This window comes from Narcine bancroftii, chromosome 2, assembly GCF_036971445.1.
Source record: "Narcine bancroftii isolate sNarBan1 chromosome 2, sNarBan1.hap1, whole genome shotgun sequence".
Classification (NCBI taxonomy): domain Eukaryota; kingdom Metazoa; phylum Chordata; class Chondrichthyes; order Torpediniformes; family Narcinidae; genus Narcine; species Narcine bancroftii.
Genome location: NC_091470.1, coordinates 43,001,895 through 43,028,298, shown reverse-complemented (window position 1 = coordinate 43,028,298; position 26,404 = coordinate 43,001,895). Strand labels below are relative to the sequence as shown.

General features: G+C 36.5%; 1 protein-coding gene across 6 annotated transcripts in view; it reads left to right on the top strand.

Annotated features, from left to right (window-relative positions):
- Positions 1-26,404, top strand: part of eml1 (EMAP like 1) — a 197,169-nt gene that overhangs the window by 145,772 nt on the left and 24,993 nt on the right. For 4 of the 6 annotated variants that reach the window (XM_069916453.1, XM_069916448.1, XM_069916450.1 and 1 more), the window contains 8 exons: positions 12,700-12,834; positions 13,584-13,612; positions 16,502-16,528; positions 18,902-19,031; positions 22,080-22,229; positions 22,716-22,785; positions 25,631-25,741; positions 25,839-25,934. In XM_069916453.1, the coding sequence (XP_069772554.1) occupies positions 12,700-12,834; positions 13,584-13,612; positions 16,502-16,528; positions 18,902-19,031; positions 22,080-22,229; positions 22,716-22,785; positions 25,631-25,741; positions 25,839-25,934 (748 nt within the window). The remainder of the gene's footprint in view (positions 1-12,699; positions 12,835-13,583; positions 13,613-16,501; positions 16,529-18,901; positions 19,032-22,079; positions 22,230-22,715; positions 22,786-25,630; positions 25,742-25,838; positions 25,935-26,404) is intronic. The other 2 variants (XM_069916449.1, XM_069916452.1) reach the window with 1 other exon arrangement.

The following is a 26,404-nucleotide window of genomic DNA, read 5'->3' as shown; positions in this document are numbered from 1 at the left end:
TCTCAGATTACATACATGACATCACATACCACCTTGAGATTCTTTTTTCTGCAGGTGAGGCAAAATCACCACTTAATGGTAGTGCAAAAAAAAAACTGTACACAGCTTATACATTTAAACAAATAAAGAAATGTAAACAGATAATAAATGTAAAGAATCTGTGCAATGCAGAGAGAATTATTTTTAAAAAATCAATAAAGTGCACAAGTAAGAGTCCTTAAATGAGTCCCTGGATCATTGGGATCTCTTCTGGGGAAGTTCTGACCTCAACAAAAAGGATGGGCTTCACCTGAACTAGAGGTGGGGGTGGGGGGGGGGAAACTAATATTCTGGCAGGCAGGTTTGCTAGAGCTGTTGGGGAGGGTTTAAACTAGTTTGGCAGGGGAGTGGGGATCAGAATGTATGTGCAGAGATTAAGGGAGAAGAGAACCAGGGTGTTAAAGTTGAGAAAAAGGAAAATAGAAAAAAGTCAAAAATAATATTCAGCAGAGATGACAAAAAGGGACAGGCAGGTGAAAGGATAATTTACAATATAAATACAGCAAAATCAGTAACAGATACTGGTCTAAGTGAACTGTACTTAAATGCACAATGCATTGCCAATAAAGTAGATGGCCTTGTTGTACAGATACAAATTAAAATATCTAACATTGTGGCCATCACAGAGACATGGATGTGATTGGGAGCTGAAGGTCCAAGTGTACACAGTGTAAAGGAAAGATAAGCAGGTAGATAGAGGGGGTGGTGTAGCCCTGATGGTAAGCAATGATATTAGATCCCTAGAAAGAAGGGACTTGGAGTCAGAAGTGGTAGAATCCTTATGGGTTGAGTTAGGAAATGGCAAGGTTAAAGAACCCTATTAGTAGTTACATACAGGCCCCCAAACAGCAGCCGGGAAGTGGACGACGAATTACAGTTGGAAATAGAAAAAGCGTGTCAGAAGGAAAATGTCAAAATAATTATGGAAGGGGATTTGGAAAGTCAGGGGGGATTTGGAAAGTCAGGAAGGTTCTGGATCTCAGGAGAGAGAGTTTGTAGAATGCCTACAGGATGGCTTTTTGTTAGCCTACCAGGGGATCAGTGGTTTTGGATTGGGTGATGTGTAATGAATCTGAGGTGATGATGGAATTAAAGTTAATGGAATCCTTAAAAAGTAGAGATCATAACCTGATTGAGTTCAGTTTCAAATCTGAAAAGCAGATATCAGTTGTGTCAATATTTCAGTGGAACAAAGGGATCTACAGAGAGGAACTGGCTCAAGTTGCCTTAAGAAGTAAACTAGATGGGGGGATGGCAGAGCAGATTTGGATGATATATTCCAAGAAAAAAGAAAACTATGAATGGAAAAATGGCACAAATATGGCTGAGAGGTTAAGGCTAAAATAAAAGCAAAAAGGAGGGCATGCAAGGAAGCAAAAATTCATGGAAAAACGTTTAAAAACACAGAAGAGACAAAGAAAATCATTAGGAAATAAAAGATGAATTATGAAAGGAAGTTGGCAAATACCATACAAAAGGATACTGAGTTTTTTTTTAAATACATGAAGAATGAAAGAGAAACATGGATAGATAGATATAGGACTGAAAATGATGCTGGAGAAATTATAACAGGTAACAAAGAGATGGCAGAGGAACTAAATGAGTATCTTGCATCAGTCATCACTGAGGAAGACCATAGTAATATACTTTATAGAAGTCTCAGAGAATAGAATTAAGTACAGTCAAGATTACAAGAAAGATTGTGCTAAGTAAGCTAAATGAACTAAAGGTAGATAAGTCTCCGGGACCGGATGAGGTGCACCCATGGGTTCTGAAGGAGGTGGCCTTGGAGATCGTGGAGACATTGAAAAGGATTTTCCAGAAATCAATAGACTCAGGCATGGTTCCTGAGGATTGAAGGTCACAAATGTAGTTCTTCTATTTTAGAAAGGAGGAAGGCAGAAAAACGGAAATTATCGGCCTGTAGCAGGCTGAGCAATTGTGCATTTAGATGGGCCGAATCACCATCCCAGTCAGATGGCGTGGGCTCCCTTTCCCTTCTCAGGAGAAGCCTGCATTTGGCAACACAACTTGCCAAGGTAATGTTGCCACTTCCTGGTCACATAGCACTGAGCAGGCAGTGACTCTGCAATGCGCTGTCACTCCCACAGTCCAGCGCGTTCTAGACAAGAAGTGGCTCTCGTACCCTTAAAGCAGCGCACAAAAGTGAGTTACTGGCTCACCCTCGTGTGTGTGTGTGTGGACGTATTTCATTTCAGCAGTGCTGCTGTTAGCAGGCGCTACAGGCCTATTAGTCTGATGTCAGTAGTTGGAAAGTTATTAGAGTCGATCCTCAAGGACAAGGTTATGAACTATCTTGAGGTGCATGGCATGATAGGTCCAAGGCAGCATGGTTTCATGAAGGGAAGTTCCTGCCTGACCAACCTATTGGAATTTTTTGAGGAAATCTCAAGTAGGATGAACAAGGGAGAGGCTCTGGATGTTGTGTATTTGGATTTTCAAAAAACCTTCGATAAGGTGCTGCATAATAAGTTGAGAGTGCGTGGAATTACAGGAAAGATATTAGATTGGGTGGAGCATTGGCTGATAGGCAGAAAGCAAAAGGTGGTTGCTAGTCAGTGTTGGGCCCATTTCTTTTTACAATGTTGCCTTTTCCCCATTCTAGTATTTCCGTGGTGAGTAGGTATTAGATTTGAGTGTGATTTGCCATTTCATTTTTCAAGAAGATTGAGAATGCAAGAACATTACACGTCTCTCACCTTCTTCTAACCTTATATGACCATACAAGACACATAAAGATATAGATACGGAAATATAAAAATGTATATATAATATTACATTCTGAGCAACTCAAGATTCATGCCAGCCACTGGATTTGTATTTCTTGGGTCATGTTCTCCCATCTTTACTTTTAGTGTAGTTTGTTCTTGTCCATGTTGTCTGACTAAAACTTCTGATATATTGAGCTTTGATGGCACTTTAGTGGCCGGAGCACTGCGGAGAGGTATTCCTTGACTTTTTGATTCTCAAGTCAAAAAGTGATATTGGCATTGTTTCATCCTTTTAGAGAACATAAATATTCCAATATTGTGATACAAGGATCACAAAGCAATAAAAAAGATACCATTGTATACAACATTGTATGAGTTAACTGAAGACTAATCCTAATTTGTGTGCTTAAAAATAAATTTTATTTTAATTGTGACTAGATTTATATGATGTATCATCTACGTAAGATAAATGACTTCTGCTGTACATTTATAAATTACTGGTTTGGCCTTAGCTAGATGACTGGATTCAATTCTATGCATTTTGCTTTCAGAAGGATGTCAAAACCTTGGAACTAGTCCAGAGATTTATTGGAATGGTGTCAAGTTTGAGAAACACATGAATGAGGGGAAATAGCTCCATGGAAAGACTAAAATTATTCTCTTTAGAGTGTCTTCACCAAAAAGGCTGCAACAGTTCAAGAAGATACCTTTTCATCTTTTCCATGAAAAGAGTCAATGAACTCTGGTCTTGTCTCCATCCCTGTAATTAAAGAAGGAATGAGGAGATTGAAAATGCAATGTTTCATTGAATAAAATAGCAGGAACTATTTATATTGACAGGAAGGTAAGCAGGCAAAGGATAGAAATTTAAGTTAATTGATGAAACAATCAGAGAGAGAGCAAAATGCTTCTCCTATTGTGAATCACTATGAACTGGAATGCCCAACATAAACAAGCAGATTCAACAGGAACCTTCAAAAGGGAAATGGATACATATTTGAAAATAGAAGAATTTTCAGGTATATAGGGGGAAAAGAGCGATTAGGAATAAAGAACTGGCAAAACAACCTCTTCTTGTACTTTGCAATTCATCCTTCCATGATTTAGACACCTTTATATATTCTGACTCCAAGCCAGAAAACCACAATATACTTGCCTCACAACTGTCTTTGCAAATCTATGTAGTCAAAGGCCATACATGTCAAGGAATGTGCCTCAGTTATTGTCTTTGCTGTATTAAGCACACTTTATTTTCAACTATACAGTATTGTGATAGATCACTGAGAATGCTAATATTTCACCAGAATGCATTAAATATTTTCATTGTCACCTTTTTTTTAACATCCATCATGTTTGAACATTTATGATCAATTGTTTTGAATAACATACTATATGTTTTCATGAGATTTTATTCCTTTTTATATTCCGCATAACATTTATCTTTCTTTCTATAATGCATGTCATTTCTGGATTTAGCAGGCAAGGGTGTCTGACTAGTTTGTCTAAACTGAATAGAACTACTAAAAGGTGAGATTACCATGGAGTCAGTTTAAATAGAAATTTGTTCAGTGCACTCTGCTAGTAGGCATTTCTCCTTCTCCACATTTTTGAGTACCACTATCAAGATACCAGTAACTGCATTTAGAAGTGAAAGTGACGAGCAAAACAGCTTGAATGCATTGAATAGGGAGATATTAAATTGAAGGTATGGAGTATTATTTACATTTTAAATTTTAGCAATGTTATTTATCTCTTGTTATATGTCAAACAACATTGGAAGAGAAAATGGCATCAAACACAATGAACTGTACTTCACTAGAGGAAAGCATTTATTGTCTGTGTTTTACTGTGACATATGGTGCAGATCATCTCACATGGATCCTGGCATCCCAATTAAAGTTCCCGATGATAAGTACCAGGAAATCTTACATTGTTTTTTCATGGCTGTTTATTTTTGGCTTGAGTTATTTGATCAATAGATCCTTTATTTATGAGTATTATTTGCCATGTTTAGGCTATGTTCAACACAGAAATCAGTCCTCTCTTCTACTACTAATAAAAAGGGATTTGTTCAAAATTCTATCACATCATTAAATGACAAAAATAACATGATCTGTCTGAGCAACAAGAATAGCTTGAGGTGGAATTAAATGTGCCAAACCTACAGGCTTGACATGCAAATGATAAATGAAATTACTATTTGGAAAGTAATTATTTTTGCAGAAGATGGACTGACTTTCAGTTCTTTTATTCAGGATTATGCTAGCTAACAAGAAACACATTTGAATGTAAAGGAAAGCGTGAAATTAAAAAGGGACTGGGTTGGGCATGTATATTCTTCTTCATTTAATTCTAGAGCTAAAGGTGTAGCAATTTTGATACATAAAAAATTATCTTTTGAATTACAATCAATGGAGGAAAAGGCAGGACGTATTCTTAAATTGAATTGTAAGATTTTTAGTGAATTTTGGACTTTACTTAATATTTATGCCCCAAATGCAGATGATGAAATATTTATTTCAGATGCATTTTTATGTTTGGGTCAGGCTAATGATAATATTTTAGTTGGTGGTGATTTTAGTTGTGTTTTGGAACCTTTATTAGATAAATCACTGAAGAAAGTTAAAAAATCCAAGATGGCAATTCAGGTCCAAGCGTTGATGAAAGATTTTAATTTAGTAGATATTTGGAGACGTCTTAATCCGACAGAGAAAGATTTTTCCTTTTATTCATCTAGACATGAATCGTTTTCAAGGATTGACTTCTTTTTAGTATCGGCACATTTACAAGGGAAAATACAACAAGCGGAAAATAAAAGTAGGGTGATTTCAGAAAATTCTCTGTTATATTTTACATATAAAACTTCTGAGAAAATTCAAATAGCTTATCATTGGAGATTTAATACAATGTTGTTAAAAAATATGGAATTTATTGATTTTTTGAAAAAACATTAATTTTTTTTGAAAGAAAATTCTAATTCTGTTCAAAGTAAGTTTGTATTATGGGATGCTATGAAAGCTTATTTGAGAGGACAAATAATTAGTTATACTTCTAAAATAAAAAAGAATCGATTAAATCAGTCTTGAATTAGAGAAACAGACCGATGAGTTAGAAAAGGAATTTCAGAAAGATGCTACAGAAGATCAGAAAATAGAATTATCTAGGCTGAAATTGAAATATAATACTTTGCAATCTTATCAATTTGAATGTGTGATTGATAGGACTAAACAACGGTATTACAAATGGGAAGAGAAAGCACATAAGGTATTGGCATGGCAATTAAAGAAAGAACAGATATCGAGGACTATTAATGCTGTTAGACGGAATTCTCTTATTACTTATAAATCTTGTGAGATTAATGATGAATTTTATTCATTTTATAAAAAGTTATATACATCTGAAGGAAAACAGGAAACTGGATTGATTGATTTTTTTTAATCACAGTTGAATTTACCGATATTAGAGGATGGAGATATACAGGAGTTAGAAGAACCATTTACTGATTCGGAAATTAAAATGGCTATGCTGGAAATGCTGAATGGTAAATCGCCTGGTAATGATGAATTTTCGGTTGAATTTTATAAAATTTTTAAAGATGATTTATCTACAGTGTTTGGGAATGTATTATGTCAAGATGGAGAACATTATGAATTACCTGAGTCTTGTTCTAGTGCTTTAATTACAGTAATTCCTAAAAAAGATAGAGATCCTTTGAAAGTATCTTCATATAGACCAATTTCGTTATTAAATGTAGATTATAAAATAATAACTAAAATATTAGTGAATAGATTGGCTAAATTTTTACCAAAGTTAATTCATATTGATCAAACAGGTTTTATAAAGAATAGATATGCTTCAGATAACATTTTGCACGTGATTAGTTTGATTAATAGATTTCGACAATCTTTAGATCGCCCGATGCTGATATCCTTAGATGCAGAAAAAGCATTTGATAGAGTTGAATGGAATTTTTTGTTTAAAGTTTTGGAGAAATTTAAGTTTGGTCCTTCTTTTATTGGTTGGATTAGGGCTCTATATAGTAAACCGGTAGCTAGAGTATTGACGAATGGTTTGATTTCGGAATCTTTTAAGTTAACTCGATCAACTCGTCAAGGTTGTCCTTTATCACCAGCTTTGTTTGCGTTAGTGATTGAACCTTTAGCACAGTTGATAAGACAAAATACACAGATACAAGGTATGAAAGTTTTAGATGAGGAGTATAAAATTAATTTATTTGCTGATGATGTATTGGTGTATTTAATAAACCCAGCTCAGTCACTTTTGCATTTGAAGGAATCTTTAATACAATATGGATGTCTTTCAGGATATAAAGCTAATTAGGAAAAAAGTGAAATATTACCGGTAAGTGAAGGAAATTATTCAGTTTATAAGAATATTATTAATTTGAAATAGACTGATCGAATTAAATATCTGGGTATAATTTTGAATGTTAATTATCAATATATAAATTAAATTATGCTCCGTTAATGAAAAAAATTAAAACTGATTTGATTAAATGGAAGGATTTACCTATTAATTTAATGGGAAGGATAAATACAATTAAGATGAATATCTTTCCGCGTATACAATATTTGTTTCAATCTATTCCGTATTGATAAAAATTTTTTTCGAGATTTGAATAAAATGGTTAGCGAGTTTTTATGGAGGGGTAAATTTTCGAGAGTAGCTTTGAATAAATTAACTTGGAAATATGAGTTAGGGGACTACGTTTACCACATTTTCAAAATTATTATGAGGCAGCTCAACTTAAATTTATTAGTTCATTGATTGATTTGGTACGGCCTCCTAGTTGGGCTAAAATTGAGATGGCAAGTATTTCTGAATTTGAAATACATCAATTTTTGTTTAGGTGGAATATAAATTTGTTACAACAATATAATGTGCCTATACTAAAACATTTAATGAATTTATGGATAAAGAAAAATAAAATGATAGGTTCTAGGGGTAAATTATTGGCTTTGACTCCGTTGTATAATAATCAACTTATTTCTTTTTCAATACATAATCAAAGTTTATTGCATTGGAGATTTAAAGGTGTGAAAAATTTGGGAGATTGTTTTAAAGAGGGTAAGTTTTTATCTTTTAATCAGATGAGGGAAGATTTTTGTATTGATAAGAATTCTTTATTTCTTTATTATCAAATTAGATCTTTGGTAAAATGTATGTTTGGTAGAGATATGATTTTACCTAAAATGACTAAATTTGAGACTTTTTTTATGAAGGTACCAGAGAAGGGTTATATTTCATTTATGTGTCAAATATTACAGGATGGTATGGATAAAAAGGGTTGGGATAGATCTAAAATCAAATAGGAAGCGGATATAGGTTTTATTTTTTCTGAAGATGATTGGTTAGATATCTGTTATGATAGTGTAACTAGATTGATAAATGCACATTATGCAATGATTAATTACAATTTTTTACATCAATTATATTTGACACCTGAAGAATAAAAAAAATATGGTTTTAATGAATCAGATTTGTATTTTAGATGTGGTGATACGGTTGGAACTATTTTTCATGCTGTTTGGTTATGTATACATATACAATCTTTTTGGAAGAAAATTCAATCATTTTTAGAATACCTGTATAAGATTAAAATAGTTTTAGATTCAACAGTATTTTTATTGGGTAGTTTGCAACCTCTGAAAGGTTTGGGATTAGATAAATTCCAGCTTGCTTTTGTATATTTAGCTTTATCCGTAGCGAAAAATGTATTGCTAGTATGTGGAAAGATACAAATATGATTGATATTAATAGATGGTATAATGAGATGAAATATTGTTTAATATGGAAACAATTACGTATGTTTCACATGATAATTATAATTTTTTTAATTAATAAATGGCTGTTATACACAGAATATTTATATTTCAATTTATATTGATTAGATTTTAATATGTATATTTAACTTTTTCTTTAATATTCTTTCTTTTTTTTATGGCTCTCCTTAGGAGAGTTGGTTGAAGGGGGGGTTCTTTTCTTTTTTTCATGTTCATGTTTAATTGCTGCATATGTCATATATTATTTGTTTTTTGAACAAATAAATAAAGTTTAAAAAAAAAAGGATTATGCTAGCTATTAGTTCTAATCTGATTGGTTTGTCCGGATAACCCCATCACTGATATGACCTTAATATTTCAAATGAATAATTTTCAACAGTTCAAAGTTATCATACAATATTAGCTTCACAAATCTTTCCTATTGTTTGAAGCTTTTAATTTAATATGTGTAGTTCAAGGTATTTTGGTCAAGAATGGATGTTGTATCAGTGTACCCCAGTGGGCAGTATTTCAGATGCATTAATTATGCTGTTATACATGACAGATAATATAAATCTGGAAATATTAAATTAGACATTGAATGAGCTCAATTGTCTTTTTATAGTGTTCAGATCTGCTGAAAAGAAATTTACAGATAAATAACTTTAACAAATAAAGTTCAGGTGCAAAATATTTTCAGTTAGTGGTTCCAGTACTCCTTTCAAAGTAGAAGGTTAATTATCTTTGAACTTTATTAAAAAAATTTTGTTCATTCATCAGGAAATATTCTGCCTGATAAATCACAGTACTCCAAGGCAGTCTAAAATGTTCTTTGATAAGGGAAGCAAAATAAAATTACTCATGAAATGCATTCACCCTTTTCCTCAGATATACCCTATTGCATAGATAGATGAATTTTACTTTACACTTGGATCAATATGTTGAGGGACGTATGGTGTACGTGATGCAGGAGGCCTTCACTGATCCAAGTGATAAAAGGGTTTAAAAAAACTGTTGCCTGATCCCAGACAGTTTGTAGTGTTGGGTAAATGAGTGTACTGCCGTATTGGAATTTATAATAAAATAGTACAACTCATCCCACTGAGAGATTTGCAAACCAATCATCTAAACAAGCATACTGACTTGGGTCTTCTTGTTTTCTAGTTCTCATTTTCAATGTTAATTTTTCTTTCTTGTAAGTCCCTTCAATTAACAATTCCTTTGTGTTATCTTTAAAATGCCAATTAAAACAACTTTTTAAAAATTGCAGTTATTTTCCCTTTTGTTTTCCTCAAGCGTGTGAGGTGATGCTTGTTTTCAGTTGTTTCCAGCCTTGGAGATCCATACTTTAAATGGAAATTAGAGAGCCTCCTTTCTCTATCAAAAACACTAGTATACTTGGGCTCAGAAGTCTGCTTCCTTTAATCAGCAATTACTATCCAATTTCTAGGTTTTAATGAGCACTTTTGAAGAGACTATTGGTTTGTTGTAACATGGCAATTGCCCCCAAACTGCCTAATTTTGCTGACTTCCTTCCTTGAATAATATTAGTGAATTATTTTTCTTTTGACATTTGTAGATTTATGGCTTACAGTTTTCATCTATAATAAGTACATGAATTTAAATTCCCAAGTTTCTGTGATGATTTTCAAATGTGTTCCTAGATCAATTTCCCGACTTCTGATTCCTCATCCAGTAATTATGACCATACCACAGCCTTACTGCACCTCAGCATCATAAGGAGTGACTATGTTTCAGAAATATTCCATTGGTAGTAAAAAAATCTGTAGTGGCAGGTGTTGTAGAGCTTGGTGGGACTGGTGCCTGAAAGTTGCTACATAAATACAAGTCTTTCTTTCAACTTTTGATTTAAGCACAAATTATAATGGAAAACATTTATTTTTTCAACATTGCTATGATCAGTGATGAAAGCATGTTTAGAAATACAAATATTATTCCAACCCAGACATACAAAGGCCATAATTCCAAGAAATTTGTACACCTTCAGGAAATATGCTCTTTAAAAAAATGCCCAGGTTTTCAGGTTTGGTCAGCTGTATTAGTAGAGTGTTCACAACATAAATTATAAATCTATTCAGGAATTGTGTGACTGGAAATATAATGGTGGCTTTCCATTCAAATTCATCTTTGTATTAGAGTTTCATATCATTTGTTTTATTAATATGTTATTTAAATTATATTTTCTATAACAGTTACTGTATTTGTAGCTAGCTTTAGATATTTACTTTGTATAAAATAATTTTTAATAAAAACCATTTGAGCAAAATGATATGTGATTGGAATGCATTGCATATGAAATGAATAGTTATTTCTCAATATACACACAATACAGCACCTAGTGAAACACAGGATTCTGTTGACACGGTGGTTAAGTGAAAAATCACACACAAATGCTGGAGAAACTCAGCAGGTCTGACGTCTGGTGGGCAAGGGATTGATAGGGAGTAATCAGCATGGTTTTGTCAGTGGTAGATCATGCTTGACAAACCTGATTGAGTTCTTCGAGGGGGTTACAAAAAAGGTTGATGAAGGGAAAGCTGTGGATGTTGTCTATTTGGACTTTAGTAAAGCTTTTGCCAAAGTTCCCCACAGGAGGTTAGGAAAAAAGGTGGAGGCATTAGGTATAAATAAGGAGGTAGTGAAATGGATTCAGCAGTAGTTAGATGGGAGGTGTCAGAGAGTAGTGGTAGAAAATTGTTTGTCCAGTTGGAGGCCAGTGACTAGTGGAGTTCCTCAGGGTTCGGTCCTGGGTCCACTATTATTTGTTATATATATTAACGATCTGGATGTAGGGGGTGGAGAATTGGATAAGCAAGTTTGCGGATGACACAAAGATTGGTGGTGTTGTGGACAGTGAGGTAGATTACCGTAGATTAAAAGGTGATTTAGGAAGGCTGGAGGTGTGGGCTGAGAAATGGCTGATGGAATTTAATACAGATAAATGTGAGGTGCTACATTTTGGAAAGGCAAATTTAAATAGGTCATATACATTGAATGGTAGACAATTGAGGAGGGCAGAGCAACAAAGGGATTTAGGAGTGATGGTAAATAGTACCCTCAAGGCTGATACTCAGGTAGATGGTGTGGTGAAGAAGGCATTTGGAATGTTGGCCATAAATCGGAGTATTGAATTCAAGAGTAGGGAGGTTATGATGAAATTGTACAAGGCAAATTTGGAGTACCGTGTACAGTTTTGGTCACCAAATTATAGGAAAGATATAAACAAAATAGAGAGAGTGCAGAGAAAGTTCACGAGAATGTTGACAGGATTTCAGGGTCTGAGTTACAGGGAAAGGTTGTGCAGACTGGGGCTTTTTTCTCTGGAGCGTAGAAGATTGAGAGGGGACTTTAAGATTTTAAAAGGGACAGACAGAGTAAATGTGGATAGGCTTTTTCAATTAAGAAAGGGGGAGATTCAAACTAGAGGACATGGTTTATTACGCAGAGGGTGATGGGATGTGGAATGAGCTTCCAGCAGACGTGGTCGAGGCGGGATCATTGGTTACATTTAAGGAAAGACTGGATCGTTACATGGATAAGAGGGGACTAGAGGGGTATGGACCGGGTGCTGGTCAATGGGACTAGGAGGGTGGGGATTTGCTACGGCATGGACTAGTAGGGCCGAACTGGCCTGTTCTGTGCTGTAAGTGGTTATATGGTTATATGGTTATAGGTCAAACAGTGCCTTTATGTAGCAAAGGTAAAGATACATCACCAACATTTCGGGCTTGATTAAGGGCTCAAGCACAAAACGTTGATGTATTTTTACCTTTGCTACATAAAGGCACTGTTTGACCTGCTGAGTTTCTCCAGCATTTGTGTGTGTTTTTTTCCAATACAGCACCTAATAGCCTGAATGTGCCTGAGATTGTCTGATCTTAGAAGCTAAGTAGGCTCAGGACTGGTCAGTACTTGGAGGGGAGACCACCTAGGACACCAAGTGCTGTAGGTTTCCATAAGAGGCGCTGAACAAAGTGGCAACTCTCTGGCTGCCTTAGAGTTGACAAAAGTTCAAAAAGAATTTCATCGATGTTACATTCTAAATGTAGTATTATGTGACAATAATGGAGCCTTTACCATTGATAAAAGGGAAGTCATCACATTTGAACTCTATTTTAATGTAGCTCTGTAAAGAGAAGCAATTCATCTGAACGTGTGTCCTCGGCTGCACGAAGAGAGAGTTTTGGCGAGTCAAAGAGCAGCAGGACCCGCACTGGATCAAACAGCAGCGGGTCTAGTGGCAAGAAGACCAGTGAAGGGTGAGTTAAAGTGTATGCATACATTTTCCAAGACGTGCTCACCACTTCTGAAATGAGTTTGATAGGACTTTACTGCACCTTCAGTGAAATAAATGATTGTGATCTGGGCCTTTCACAGTTGGCTGATGACATCATTGAAAATGTTCTCGCCCTCAGACTTGTAAGGTTTCCTTTAATTCAGCGCCAAGCTGAGATTTTAGTATTTATTAATCTTTTCAATGTCCAGCAACAAATTAACATTGGCAAAAGACAAATCAGGGCAAATCTTTAAAAAAAATGCAAAGCAGCAGTATTCAGTTTACAGTCTTAACTCTGTTAGGATGTAGTTTGGATTGTTGTAAATAAATTTGATTAGTAGAAATACTCCATTTACAATATGATTAATGGTAAGCCAGTTCGATGCATCTTGAGATAATTTTTGACCGATTGATGTTGAAACAATTTGGTGTGAAAACAAAATTGAGTACTGTACTAACTATTGTGTGTCTTAAGCACCTGTGAGACTGAAGTGGACGCTGCCTGCAACACTGCTATGCATGAAGGCTTTCAGATGATGGGTTGACCTTCTTCTCTGACACTGATCTTCTCACAACTGTTACAGACAGTTCTGAAACAGCTCAGCTGTTTCAAAATGCATTATTGTACTTTTCTAGAACAGAAATGTAACTGTTAACTGATTTATTCATATAAACATTCCATCTAAGATGTGCCAATACTGAAGATTTATTTTGATGCACTTTCTTTCATAGAAAATCCAAGGATTCCCTCTATAATGCAGGTGAGCACCATTCCTTTACAGTATTGAGAAACGTAATCAGATATTCCAAAAATTTGTACCTTTCTTGGGTTTATTTTTCCGCTGTTTTATCTTTTCCTATTTCAATTTTCTCACTTTTTCAAAAAAAAATTTTTTTTTTTTTTGCTTTAATTCCCTGAATTTCAAATAGATTATTTTGCAAAGCCAGAGATAGGGACTCAACTGGAGTGTCTCAGAAGTTGGTTAAATCTCTTCAGGCATTAGTAAGAAAGCTCAGTTCAAATCTATTAGAATCCCTAGAGTGCAGAATTGGCACAGGGTTTGAGTAGTATTACGAATGAGTCACAATATAATGCTCAGTTAATGCATCCTTTTAGCATTGCTCTCAGGAAATAGAATATTTGTTCCCAAGAAATTTGCCCTCTCCTTGACCCACCTGGCATTTGAGGAGATGTATATTTTTCATAGCTCATTTTCAATCAGAATTCCTTTGCTGCCAACATTGTATTAGGTAGAGTCTTTGGGTGATCAAGTTCAAGACGTTAAAGGTTAACATTATTTCCTTCACCTTTTCTCATCGCGTTCCCAAGAATGAAATAAACTCTGATCACATAATCGCTCCCATGACATCCCACTAAGGAACTACAGTTCTTCAGCATTGCTCTTTAAATTAAATGCCTCACCATTGCCTTGACTCTCATTTAATTCAGTGTTGTTAATATTGTTAAGATCTGTAAAATCACATCATTAGATAGTTCAGATAGACAACAGCTTGTCTATAATGCCTTTTTTTTATTGCACAACCTTGTAGATAAATAATTACATGTTGAAACGGTGGTTGCTTTATTGAATTTCTCTTCCCAGTGCCCTTTCCTGCAAAAATCCCTCAACCAACATCACTAAACAGATTGCTTATTTATCTGTTCCATTGCTGTGTCAGAGGGATTTGCTGCATGCAAATGGTCAACAGCATTTCAAAAATGACACACTAAAATGATGTAATTGCTAGCAAAATGCTTTGAGAGATCCCATGATTATAAAAAAATACAAAATAATTACTAATTCCTCCAATGCAGAATAAAAATTGCCTTTTACTCTTATTGAAAAACCCTAAAACGCAAAAATTAATTGAGACATACAGCATGATAACAGGCCCTTCCAGCCCATGAGCCCATGCTGCGAAATAACCCAATCAACCTACAACTACTGTACGTTTTGAAAAGTGGGAAGAAACCTGAGCATCCGGAGGATACACATGCAGACACAGGGGGGAGCATGCAAACTCCTTATAGACAATGCTGAATTCAAACCCCAGTGGCTGGCACTGTCATAGCATTATAATAACTGCTACGCTATCTATGCCATTCCAATTTACTTAGCTACTATGAAATGAATTCTCCTTTTATTCATAACTCATAATTGTTTCCCTTCCTTCAAACTGCTACTGCTACTGCCCTCTTGTAAGTCCCATACATGGCAGCAACAAACTCCATTCATATGCCCCTTTGAAAGAACAAAATGTGAAAAAAAAGACTAATCGGAGAGCATACCTGAACTTTGGACAAAGAGGTAAGTTTAAGGAAAGCCTTGAGGATGAAGAGAGAGGTGGAGAATTTATTAAAGAAATTCCAATACTTAATGTTTGGATAGTTGAAAGCATGGTTTGACTTCTGGAGTAAAAGGATAGTTGGATGCACAAGAGAATAGAAAGAAGAAATTTAGAAAGAGAATGCAGGAAATGTATACAGCCCCTTACTGAATGAGGCAGTATATACACTCAAATACAGTGAGAATCACCAAGATTGCAGTGTACCACGATTGATCTGAAAACTCTTGGGCTGTGGAATGGTTAAGAAAGATGAAGGTCTGTTGGATGAGGTTGACCTCAGCGTACAGGTGTAAACCCAGAATTGTGTGTGGATCATATTGCCATGGTATACCATGAAAGAAGAAAATGTAATTGAAAGATCCTCAAGGAGCTCTATAGTAATATAGCAGGACAAGAAGACATGTAACAAGTGGAGTCACATTCAGTTACACAAGGGGATGTGGTATGAATTTTTAAAAATTAAAATTTAATAAATCAGGAAGGTTGGAGTTGTAGCTTGTATTAAACAAGAAGGATATTGTAATGGATCTTCAGAGAATATGGAGTCAGAGAGAATGTGTGGCTCAAGACTTGGCTGATGTCAGGAGAATACTAAGGGCAGAAGAGGAGAGATGGTCAAGGTTGAGTTAGGAGTGGGGGTGGAATAGTGAGCTACCTGGATTCAAACAGGTGCCTTAAATGAATGGGAGGAAGAGGAGAAAACAAATTAAAGGCCCAAGAAGGAAAAGTGAGATTGTTGTGGTTTGGGACCATTTTAACCATAATGAAAACTGAGTGTTGTTGGTTGACGAACAGAAGTCTCTACCTCTCTTCTTTGTCACTCAAGGACTTTTCTTTAGCTTTTAAATATGGTGCATTTGATTGAATTTCAGTTGGTCTATCACCCAAATGAATCCAGACGTTACTAGCCTTCGTCATATTTAAATATGTTCATTTCTATTGAGCTGGAGTATATTCCAAATGATGCAGAAGAGCCCATTCAGAAAGTTTAATTATTAAAATAGCATTTTCAAAATGTTATATCATGTGAATTGTTTTTTAACTATGTTGAAATTCCCTTCACGTTACTAGGTATTGAGATTTAATGAGTTCACAGTATATCATAATAAAAATTGCATGTAACAGATTTGGAGAAAAAATTCGTGGCAAGCATGGAACCAGATTGTTTATCCTATGAGAGGTTAATCAGAAGATGCAAATGAATGTGGCTAAGAGGCCATTAGAATAGGTGTTAGGTGAACCTGACTTTCCTCATACACATCTTTATCTAGCACTTCTGTCTCTGTCTCTGTAATCACAAGGGAAGCGCCGTGTGATACATTGCAAAGGTAGGTCTCATTTGTGCAATATTCTAGCTCTCTGAACGTACCTGCCTCTTTGCTGTCAGGTCTCATTCACATGCACACACTGCCTCTTCAAGCATGCCTCCATTTTTAGTTTTGAAATGCAAAGCTTGTCTATTTAGAAATCACTTTTAAATGCAACCAAACTTCTCAAGTGCATTAATCAGACTTTCCTTGGAGCAAGCCATCATGAATATTTGGTCACGGGAAAAATAATGGTGGTGAGGTCTCCTGAATCACTTACAGATCTTGGTTGAGTCTTTGAGTTTTGGTGGCTTGTTGAGTCATGTGATTGACGTGCAGAGAGCTAGGCCCATGCGTAAAATAGTGCTGCTGCTTTTCAAAATGTGAAGAACAAGACCTCGTCATTTTGTAATAACTGCACGTGGGTGTGTCTAAATGTACTAATCATTATAAACAAAGTTCTTGTAGCAGATCAAAGCTTAATCAGGAACAAAAAAACCCTCAATAGAAGTATCACGTGAATACTTGTAGACAAACTAGACATTTGGTTTTTTGTGAGCTTCATCCAGTAGTTCTCAAACTTTTTTTTACATTCATGTACCACCTTAGGTAATCCTTTACTAACCACAGAACACCAATGGCATAGGCATTCTGAAGTTAGTAAGGGATTATTTAAGGTAGTATGTGAGTTGAAGACCACTGGCATAGATTGTTCGTTAGCAGCAAATCACGTGCATCGGAGAGACTGTAGATGCTGGAAATTTGAAAAATAAGAAGTATTGAGCAGGCGAGGGAGCATCTGCAGAATAGACAAACCCTGCTTGGGTAACCCTGGGTATTGCAGTGTCTAAACTCGCCATTCTCAACCTCTTTTCATCTAGGACTCTGCTCAAAGTTTATGAGTCCCCTTCCATACTTCTCTCCTACTAACTGCGTTAAATAAATAAATAGAAAATATTTGTTGTGTGAGGCAAAAAGAAAACAAAGATTTTACTTAAATGTGCCAGGGGTGAGGGGGGGCAGGGCTTCCATTGAGATTGGCTGGTCTAAACTACATCCTCATTTCAACTATTGATACAAAGAGTAAGTTACTTGGAGTGATAGCCTTAAAAAAAAAAGGGTAATGTTAATTGAAGACAATGGAAATAAAATTTAGAAAATTGTAAAATGTACTGTTGACTTGCCATCACATTTTATCACACAAAGTTATTTCCACCCCCTGGATTAATCTCAGAAAACCATGAGTTTCTTTCATGAGTTGCAAGCTCCCTTGCCACTTGCATTCTCTAATTACTATTCTTGGTTTCATTTCAATTTGTGAAAATGACATGGGAAAATAGCTATCACCATTTTAATGTCAAAGCAGGTAGCATTTGTGACTATTGTATATGTAATTAAACACTTAGATAAGAAAACTGTGTGGAATACTATGATTATGTTTTCAATCTCTTTTTTAAAAATTCGGGTAGATAATTGAGGTTGATGATTGTAAAATTTCAATTGCTAAATTTTAAGAATGAACTGAGTGTTGTAATAGCTTAAATAATAGTTCATTTTCACTAGCAATGTTAAACATTGAAATCTTATGGTCATTTGTAATCATTTATTGCTTCTGCTTTCCCATTCACTCTGCATCCATGCAGTATCAGTACAGGTATTTTTGGGTCAAAATTCAAAACTGATTGATTCTCCTGAGAGCAGTGCTGAACTCCTTGGTCTTCTATTGAACCAAGAACCAACTGTTCAAGAATCTGGAACAACCTCAGTTAAAGTTGCTGGGAAGCTTGGAACTCACAAGTCACCCTCTCTGACCCTTCCATTTTCTAAAAGTCCAAGACAGATTCCCAGCAGCCCTACTGCCATGTCACGATCTCCAAGTTTGATAAGCCCACTAAAATCCCCAAGCCAATACTTTCAGATTTGTTTCTAACTTACCTTTTACAATTGCATATTGGATGGACTGTAAGGAACATGTCTGTTTTATTTTCTTCTGTGTCCTTCATGAATATTTGTATGTCATGTTTTCATCTATCATGCTCTTTTTTTGCTCACTCTTGTTTTTTGCATTGAGATTTATTTTGTATGTTTAATATTTATTATGTAGCATGTTGTGTCACTGATACTATTTTGGAAATATGGAATGTTATCACAAATTGCTGCATTTTGGATGATTTGCTTTCTTGTTTCAACATGAGCAACACTCACTGCATGTAATGAAACTGTATGAGACCTTCACATAATAAAGAAAGTGATAATCTTAAATCAAATTCTGGTGTTGACTGTACTTCAATTTCTTTCTGTCTCTTAATGCTGTCAGTTTTTCTCTCTTTATAGTATCTTATGTAATTCCAAGTAAAAAGGAATGAGTGTTACCTTCTGTCTTTTCTTTTTTAGAGGAAGGATATGTAAAAATGTTCCTACGTGGGCGACCAGTCACCATGTATATGCCCCAGGATGTTAAGGAGACCTACAGCCTGGAGGATAAAGCTGAACTTCCGACCAAAAAGTTGAAGCTGGATTGGGTGTATCCTTCAATCTGTAGACCCCAATTATTTCACCGCCATTGTATGTTTAACATTTTCACATTCAGAGAAGCCACACCAAAACTGTAGAAGTAACAGCAGAAAAACAAAACAACTGAAAATGCTCAATAGCAGAAAATTCTGGAGCTACTCAGCAGGTTGGGCAGCATCTGTCAAGAGAAAAAGAGAGTTAACATTTTAAGTCTGATGAGGGGATTTTTGACCTGCTACATTAACTGCTTCCACAGATGCTGCCTGTCCTGCTTAGTGTTTCCAGCAATCTCTGATTTTTTTTTACCTCAGAATTCCAGTTTTGTTTTGAGAAGGTAGAGGAGTGGGAGAACCCGGATACTATAGCGGGGAATGGGTCATAAAAAAACCTGTTAATAGTGGTTGATCTGCAGGAGATGCAAATTGAAGAAAATGGAAAAGAATGAAGAATGAAGAAGCAAACGATGCTGGCAGTGGAGGATGTGGGTTTGGGAGATGCTGTTCAAGTAGCCTTGTAGGCTAACTGCTTCAGGAATGCAACTGAACACCATACAGTTGTCAGAAACCTCACCATTAAAACAGAATTGGGGTCATTGCAAAGCAGGTTTAAAAAAAATAGTAGTAAAAGGACTAATAATGTCCCTTTCATACTTTCATGATGCTTGCTGCTTCAAGAGAGCCATGATCATTGAATTGTAGAATATGTTTGAGGATATGTATATTCTATTCTAAGGTGGCTCAATCTTCTTCGGTGTTAATTTGAGATAGATTTTCGAAGCCAGCTTTGGTAATAATGTTCTCATGCATATGAAACCAAACTTCTCTGGTTGAGTCTTGCTGCAAGAATATTTAGGTAAAAAACACCACCATTCACTATTTCTTCAATTCCTGCTGCACCAAGACTTCAGTACAGAGTGCATTTCCCCTTCAAATTGTGCACTGCATTGCCTTGAAAATACTTCAGATCTGATGAATCCAAATTTTACAGTCATATCCAAATCTTCCTGAACTTGAAAAATCTGTTGAGTTCCAGAAAGTTGTGAGCCGCCAATGAATTGTGATCTCTGACCCAACAAAAAGTCCATACATCCATCAACCACAATGAACTGCATTAATCTTCCAGCTTCACTGCTTTAAATATTACACTGCTAATAACAGCAAGAGTGAAGCTGGGAATGTCGATGTTCCAACAGCATATTGTGATATTAACCAAATACTATACATGGTAATTGAAGATGTGAGAGCTACAAAATCTTCACTTACTGTAAATTAGATTGGATATTTGTGAGGCATTTATTTACACAGAGATTGGTAGGTACCTGGGGAGCAATATTTAAAAGATTGAGGTAGACACATAAATGGGCAGTAAAAAGAGAGATTTTGACCATGTTCAGGCAGATAGATTGGACCGACATCATGGTCGTTGCAGACGTGATGGGACAAATTACTGTTCTGTATCCTGTATACTAAGGAAGTATTATATTCAAGCTGATACCACACAATCTGTGAAATTTGAGTTCCCTGATTTTTTTTTTTGTTGTTGCTTTAATGCCATCCTGGGAAAATTAACTATTCAGAATTCAGTCTACATTATTGTACTGAAATATCAATCTGGCAATATTGCATCACAGCTTTGGTGCTCCATCATTCAAAAATTGGACTCCAATCACTGGTCCTTTTGCTGTTTATCAGAATGTACCAGAATGTAATTATTACATGCATCTTCCAAACAGTATTTGGAATATCGGGCATACAAGAAGCAGGGGTAAGCCATTCAACTCGTTCCACCTTTATAGCTGGCCCTTTACATTAACATTGCCCTTCTGCACTAGCCCCATGTCCCTTGGCTTTCTCACTAACTAAATCTGTCAAGCCTCCAAAAGGTTCTTACATGGAGCATTCCAAGGAACCATCACCCCTGGGGAAAGACATATTTTTCTCACCTCTATTCTGAATTGCAGACTGCTTATTTTTAGAATGTTACCTATAGTTTTAGACATCCTGGAAAGGGGGAACATCATCTCTATATTTATTCAATCAAGCTCTATTAAAATTCTGTATTTATCTTTTACTCTATTAAACTCGAGAGAATATGCTCCCAGTCCGCTAACCTCACAGGACCTTATCCCCTTCTTAGGAGTCAATCTGGTGAGCCTTTGCTGCACTAACTTTACAGCAAGTATATCCTTACTCAGGGAAGGGGAACAGAAGCAGATTTGGTCTCATCAGAGCTTTCTTCTTGTACTCTTCATTAAAGACCTACATACCTGCATGGGAACTTTCAAATGTCTCAAGGAAAACGTTCAAGGAACATTTTTCTCTCTCTCTTATTTAATAAAAAAAATCTCCTTTTCTTATTCTTTCCTTTGCATGCAAGGCTAAATTAGTTTTTTTTCTTTACTGAGCCCATGTTTTTTGAGATGTCCTAGCTGCAACTTTCTATACAACCCAACTACCCTGAGTGAAGCCCAGACTCCTTGCAGTATAAATAGAATTTATTTGCCTCACCTCTAATATCAGCTGCACCACGATGCTCATTGCCAAATAAATGTATTGTAACAATCTGCAATGAAATGTGGTGTTTTCTCTCAGCCTAATATGTATTAAGCTGGCGGGATACATATTAAAATAAAATTTTAAAGATGTGACCCAAAAATCCTTACAAAGGTGTTTGAGGGATGTGGATACTGCAGTCAAGGCTTCATTATTGGTTTTTCTGGTTCATTCGAGAAATATAAGACTGGGATCCCATTAATTAACCCAGAGCTAAACTACAATGTTATTTAAAGGGGTGTATAGAGAAAAGAAATTACATGAGTGATTCTTTCCCTCTATTTCACATCTAGTGTTTTCAAAATGACAAACCTTCAGTTTGACTGATAAAGGATAATCTCGCCTAGGTTCCCAAAGCTTTTGTAACCTATACATCTTGAAACAGCATTGTGTCTTTTGACCTTGTTATCAAAGTACGTCAGAACATGAATAAAATTTGAGGCTTCTCTTGGCCTGATTAAAACTTGATCTCTTACTCCAGTTAACATCTTTAATAAATAGCTTAGTTATGGCTATCGAGGCCGAGATTGCCGCTGCAACCTGTACCTTCTGCCAACAGGAGAGATTGTATATTTCATTGCATCTGTGGTTGTATTGTACAACGTAGAGGAACAGCATCAGAGACACTACACTGGACACAATGATGATGTCAAGTGGTAAGTTTTGGGGAAAAATAAAGTAAAATAAATTCTACTGTCTGATTGAGCCTTTTTACAAATGAAGCTACAGTTGCTAGAATCTGAAACAAAAGCAAAATGCTGAGAGAAGTCAGCTGCCCTGAAAAAGCGTCTCTTCCCCAGACCCTATTTACCATCAATCTGGCTGCTTGTTTCACACCTGATTATCTTTCGTCGCTTTGATTTGCAGCTGTCTGCAAACACAAAATTTTCCTGCTTTGAACTAGGTTTTGGCTGATAACAAGATCAATTTTTAAATAGCTATTTTCAGATAATTGCAGGCTGATTTGTCCCATTGTGTCAGTGTATTTATATTAGCACTTAGACCATTCAAGTATCAGCAAAACCAAAATATTGCTAGGCTCCTAATTAAAATTAATGTAATAACAGTTATTAATAAATTATGGACACTATAACCCATGGATTTGTATTCATGCAGTAGTTGACTTGTTTATCTTTTCACAGCCTTGCAGTCCACCCTGACAGGATCACCATAGCAACTGGTCAAGTTGCAGGGATAACCAAGGATGGAAACGTGTGTGGTACTTTTTATTCACTTAATCAACACCTAGTGTAAAGTTAAATAGAACATTGCTTTGTGGATACTGAATTGGTTTGCCCACAGAAGGCAGAGGGTGGTTGTAGGTGGTTTGTATTCCGAATGGAGGTTGGTGACCAGTGACATAGAAATGGTAACAGGCCCTTTTGGCCCATGAGCCCGTGCTGCCCATTTACACCCAATTGACCTGCAACTTCGTGTGTTTTGGAGGATGGGAGGAAACTGGAGTACCCATGGGAAGAATATACAAACTCTTACAGATAGCACCGGGTTTGAACCTGGGTCACTGGCGCCATATCTAGTTAGCTGCTACACTGTTTTGCAAGGATCTGTTCTGGGATCCCTCTCTTGGTGATCTTGTTTTGTTTGTGGATAGTGTAGAAAGTTGCCAGAGGTTACAGAGGGGAAAATGATAGAATGCAGAGCTGGGCAGAGAAATGGCAGATGGAGTTTATCCCAGAAAAGTGTGAAGTAGTTCATTCAGTAGGTCAAATTTGAGGGCAAAATAGAATGTTGATGGGAGGACTCTCAGCGGTGTGGATGAACTGAGAAATCTTAGAGTATGTGTCCAATGGACACTCAAAGCTGCTGCACAGGTTGACAGTGTTGTTAATAAGGCATTTGTGTGCCTTCTATTACAAGGCATTTCATTTTGATGTGACTGTTACTTCAAGGGTTAACAAATTGAGGGCTAGTATAAGCTGTGACCATTCACAACTATGGAGAGTACTGAGTTGGCAACAATCAGATACAGACTGTGCCCAAGGTTTATCCTCTGGAGGAAGCGAAGGAATACTTGTTGCTTTTATCCAGGCACAGGTGTGGAGAGGCATGTGAGTGAAACATTTAAAGGAACAACACACTTGGTGATCAGGGGCCATTTTAAAGGAATGGCACATCAAGTAGCACTGTGCTGGAGTAACTCTGTGTGGTAACGGACTATTTGATTGTTTCTCCCTGTCAGGAGAATTTTTGATTTTCACAGAGGCCAAAGGGAAGGTCATTTTGAAGGGGAATTAATGTACTGCACCATGACCAAAGGAAAGGTAATTATTGAATCCCACCATAACCAAAGGAAAGGTCATGTTAATTGATCCGTATTTGGGTTTTTGGAAGCAGAAGTAGAACTGCATTGGATCATGACCATTGTGATGGTCATTTCGTTTGACCCACATCTTGGTTCTGGAGGCATTGTGAAAGTCATTCATTTCATTTCCCCTATGAAAAGAGTTGTGACCGCCATTCGTCTGAAAGAATATTCATCTTGGAAGTAACTCAACAAGGTTTCGTGAGTTTTCCACAGTCCGTCACTCAGTCTCTTCCAGTTCATTCATAATCACTTATTTGAATCAGTTTAAGAGTCTTCATGTCAACACTGGATTTCTAAGACTGACTTTGGAATAATTTTCTAGAATTGTGCCTAAGCTGTGATGGTTTTGGGTGTCACACATACACTGTAGCGGGCCGCCAAACAGGCCACACCCAAAGTGGTGACCCAACACTGGGAGCCCGCAGCCTACTCATCCGGCCGAGATGGGCTGCATGCTTTGAAGTCAACGCTTGACTCAGTAGCACGGGGCTGCAGTGCTCCACTCCGATGGGCTGGCTAGTGACAACTAATCGGATGGAGCTAGGGAAACAGCCACACCCAGGGATGAGAGGGGCTCACTGATTGGCCTCTCCCCGTGTAGCATCCCAGGAAGCAGATCGTAATGCCACCAGTCGGGTGGCATGATGACATCAGAGACGGGCTTCTGAGCCCTTTATAAATGGAGCTGCCAGCACAGTAAATCAGTGTTGAATTCACTCCCATAGTGTGTGTCTCTTCTTTGAGCATAACCTCTCCAGCAGTAGCTGCACTACAACACATACAAGTCTATTCACACGGAGTTAAGTTTAGATAAGTTAGATAAGGTTTTATATTATTAGTAATTAATAATAAAAATATTATTTTAAAAATAGCACTTGATGAATTTCTATTGCTGCTAGTCTGTGATGTAACATTGACTGTGGATTTGAGTTCAAGAGATAATACTGCAGCTACTTAAGACTTTAGTTAAACCCCATTTGGAATATTGTGTTCTGTTCTTGTCATTTCACCTCAGGAAGAATGTGAGGCTAGAAAGAGGGTGCAGAGGCTATTTACAATAATGTTGCTTGGATTGGAGAGCATACCTTTTAAGAATAGGTTGAGTAAACGTAGTCTTTTCTCCATGAAGTGACAGAGAGTCACTGATAGAGGTGTATAAGATGATGAGAGGTATTAATTATGTGGATGGCCAGGGCTGAAATGGAGCATAGTTTTAAGGTGTTTGAGAATAAGTACAAGGGGAATGTAAGCGATAGGTTTTTCACCCAAAAAGAGTGGCAGGATATGGAAGGCACTATGGGCAACGTTGGTGGAAGGTACATTAGGATCTCTTAAGACACTATTAGATAGGTACATGGAATTGAGAAAAATGGATGGTTATGTAGTAGGGAAATTCAAGGCGTTTTTTCGAGTAGATAATTAGATTAGCCCAACACCGTGGGCCGAAGGGCTGGTACTGTGTTGTAGATTTCTCTATGTTCAATGTAACATGTAGACATGCAATGAAGCTCATTTATTTCATCTGATGTTTTAATGAAGGAATTTCCAACCGATTGAAAATATGCCTGCACATTTTCATCACTTGTAAGAAGATCATTTTAACTATGACAGTAAAAAGACAATGGGGAAAATCCGTTCAAATTTCTAATAAAGTTTGCTGAGCTATTTCAGAAAGTTGGAGTACAGGCTGGACTGAAGTGAAATGAATCTGCCTCTGTTTTATTTGAACAGCAAGCTGCTCCTCATGTTCGGATCTGGGATTCTGTGAGTTTGAATACACTACACACAATTGGAACAGGTTTTTTTGATCGATCAGTAAGCTGTATTGCATTTTCCAAATCGGTAAGTGTTTGAATTTATTGGAGCGAGAGATGTTCTTACTGTTAAACACTATAGTTAAATCTACTGTGACTCTGTGCTTCTATTACATCTCTTTCAGAATGGAGGGGCTACCTTGTGTGCAGTAGATGATTCCAATGACCACGTCCTTTCAGTGTGGGATTGGCAAAAAGTTGAAAGGCTGGGTGATATTAAGGTATTTCCTTTTGATTATGTTTCTGATTCTACATTCAAGAGATTACATTGTAGGGATTACATTTCAATTTAGGTAATATGTTGGTTCCAACAATTGTAGTTACCTTTTATACCAATCTGTTTCACCTGATCTGTATTATTCTGTCCCTGAGCAGAGTAATGGGAAGGGGAGAAACAGATAGTTAGCAGTGATGTGTGTAGGTCAGATTGTAACACTTATAAAGCTGTACAGCAAAATAGGAACATAGAAATAGGACCGGGAGTAGGCCATTCAGCCCTTTGAGCATGCTTTACCATTCAATAATTGGTTGTGGACTCAGCTCCATCTACTTGCTTTTTGTGCCCACTTTCCCCAGTTCTGGTTTCACCTACCAGTGAAACAACTTGCCTGTCTCTATTTTATCTAGTCCTTGCATAATTTTATACATTTCGATGAACATATGAAAGCATGCAAAGTCAGAGGTATCCCAA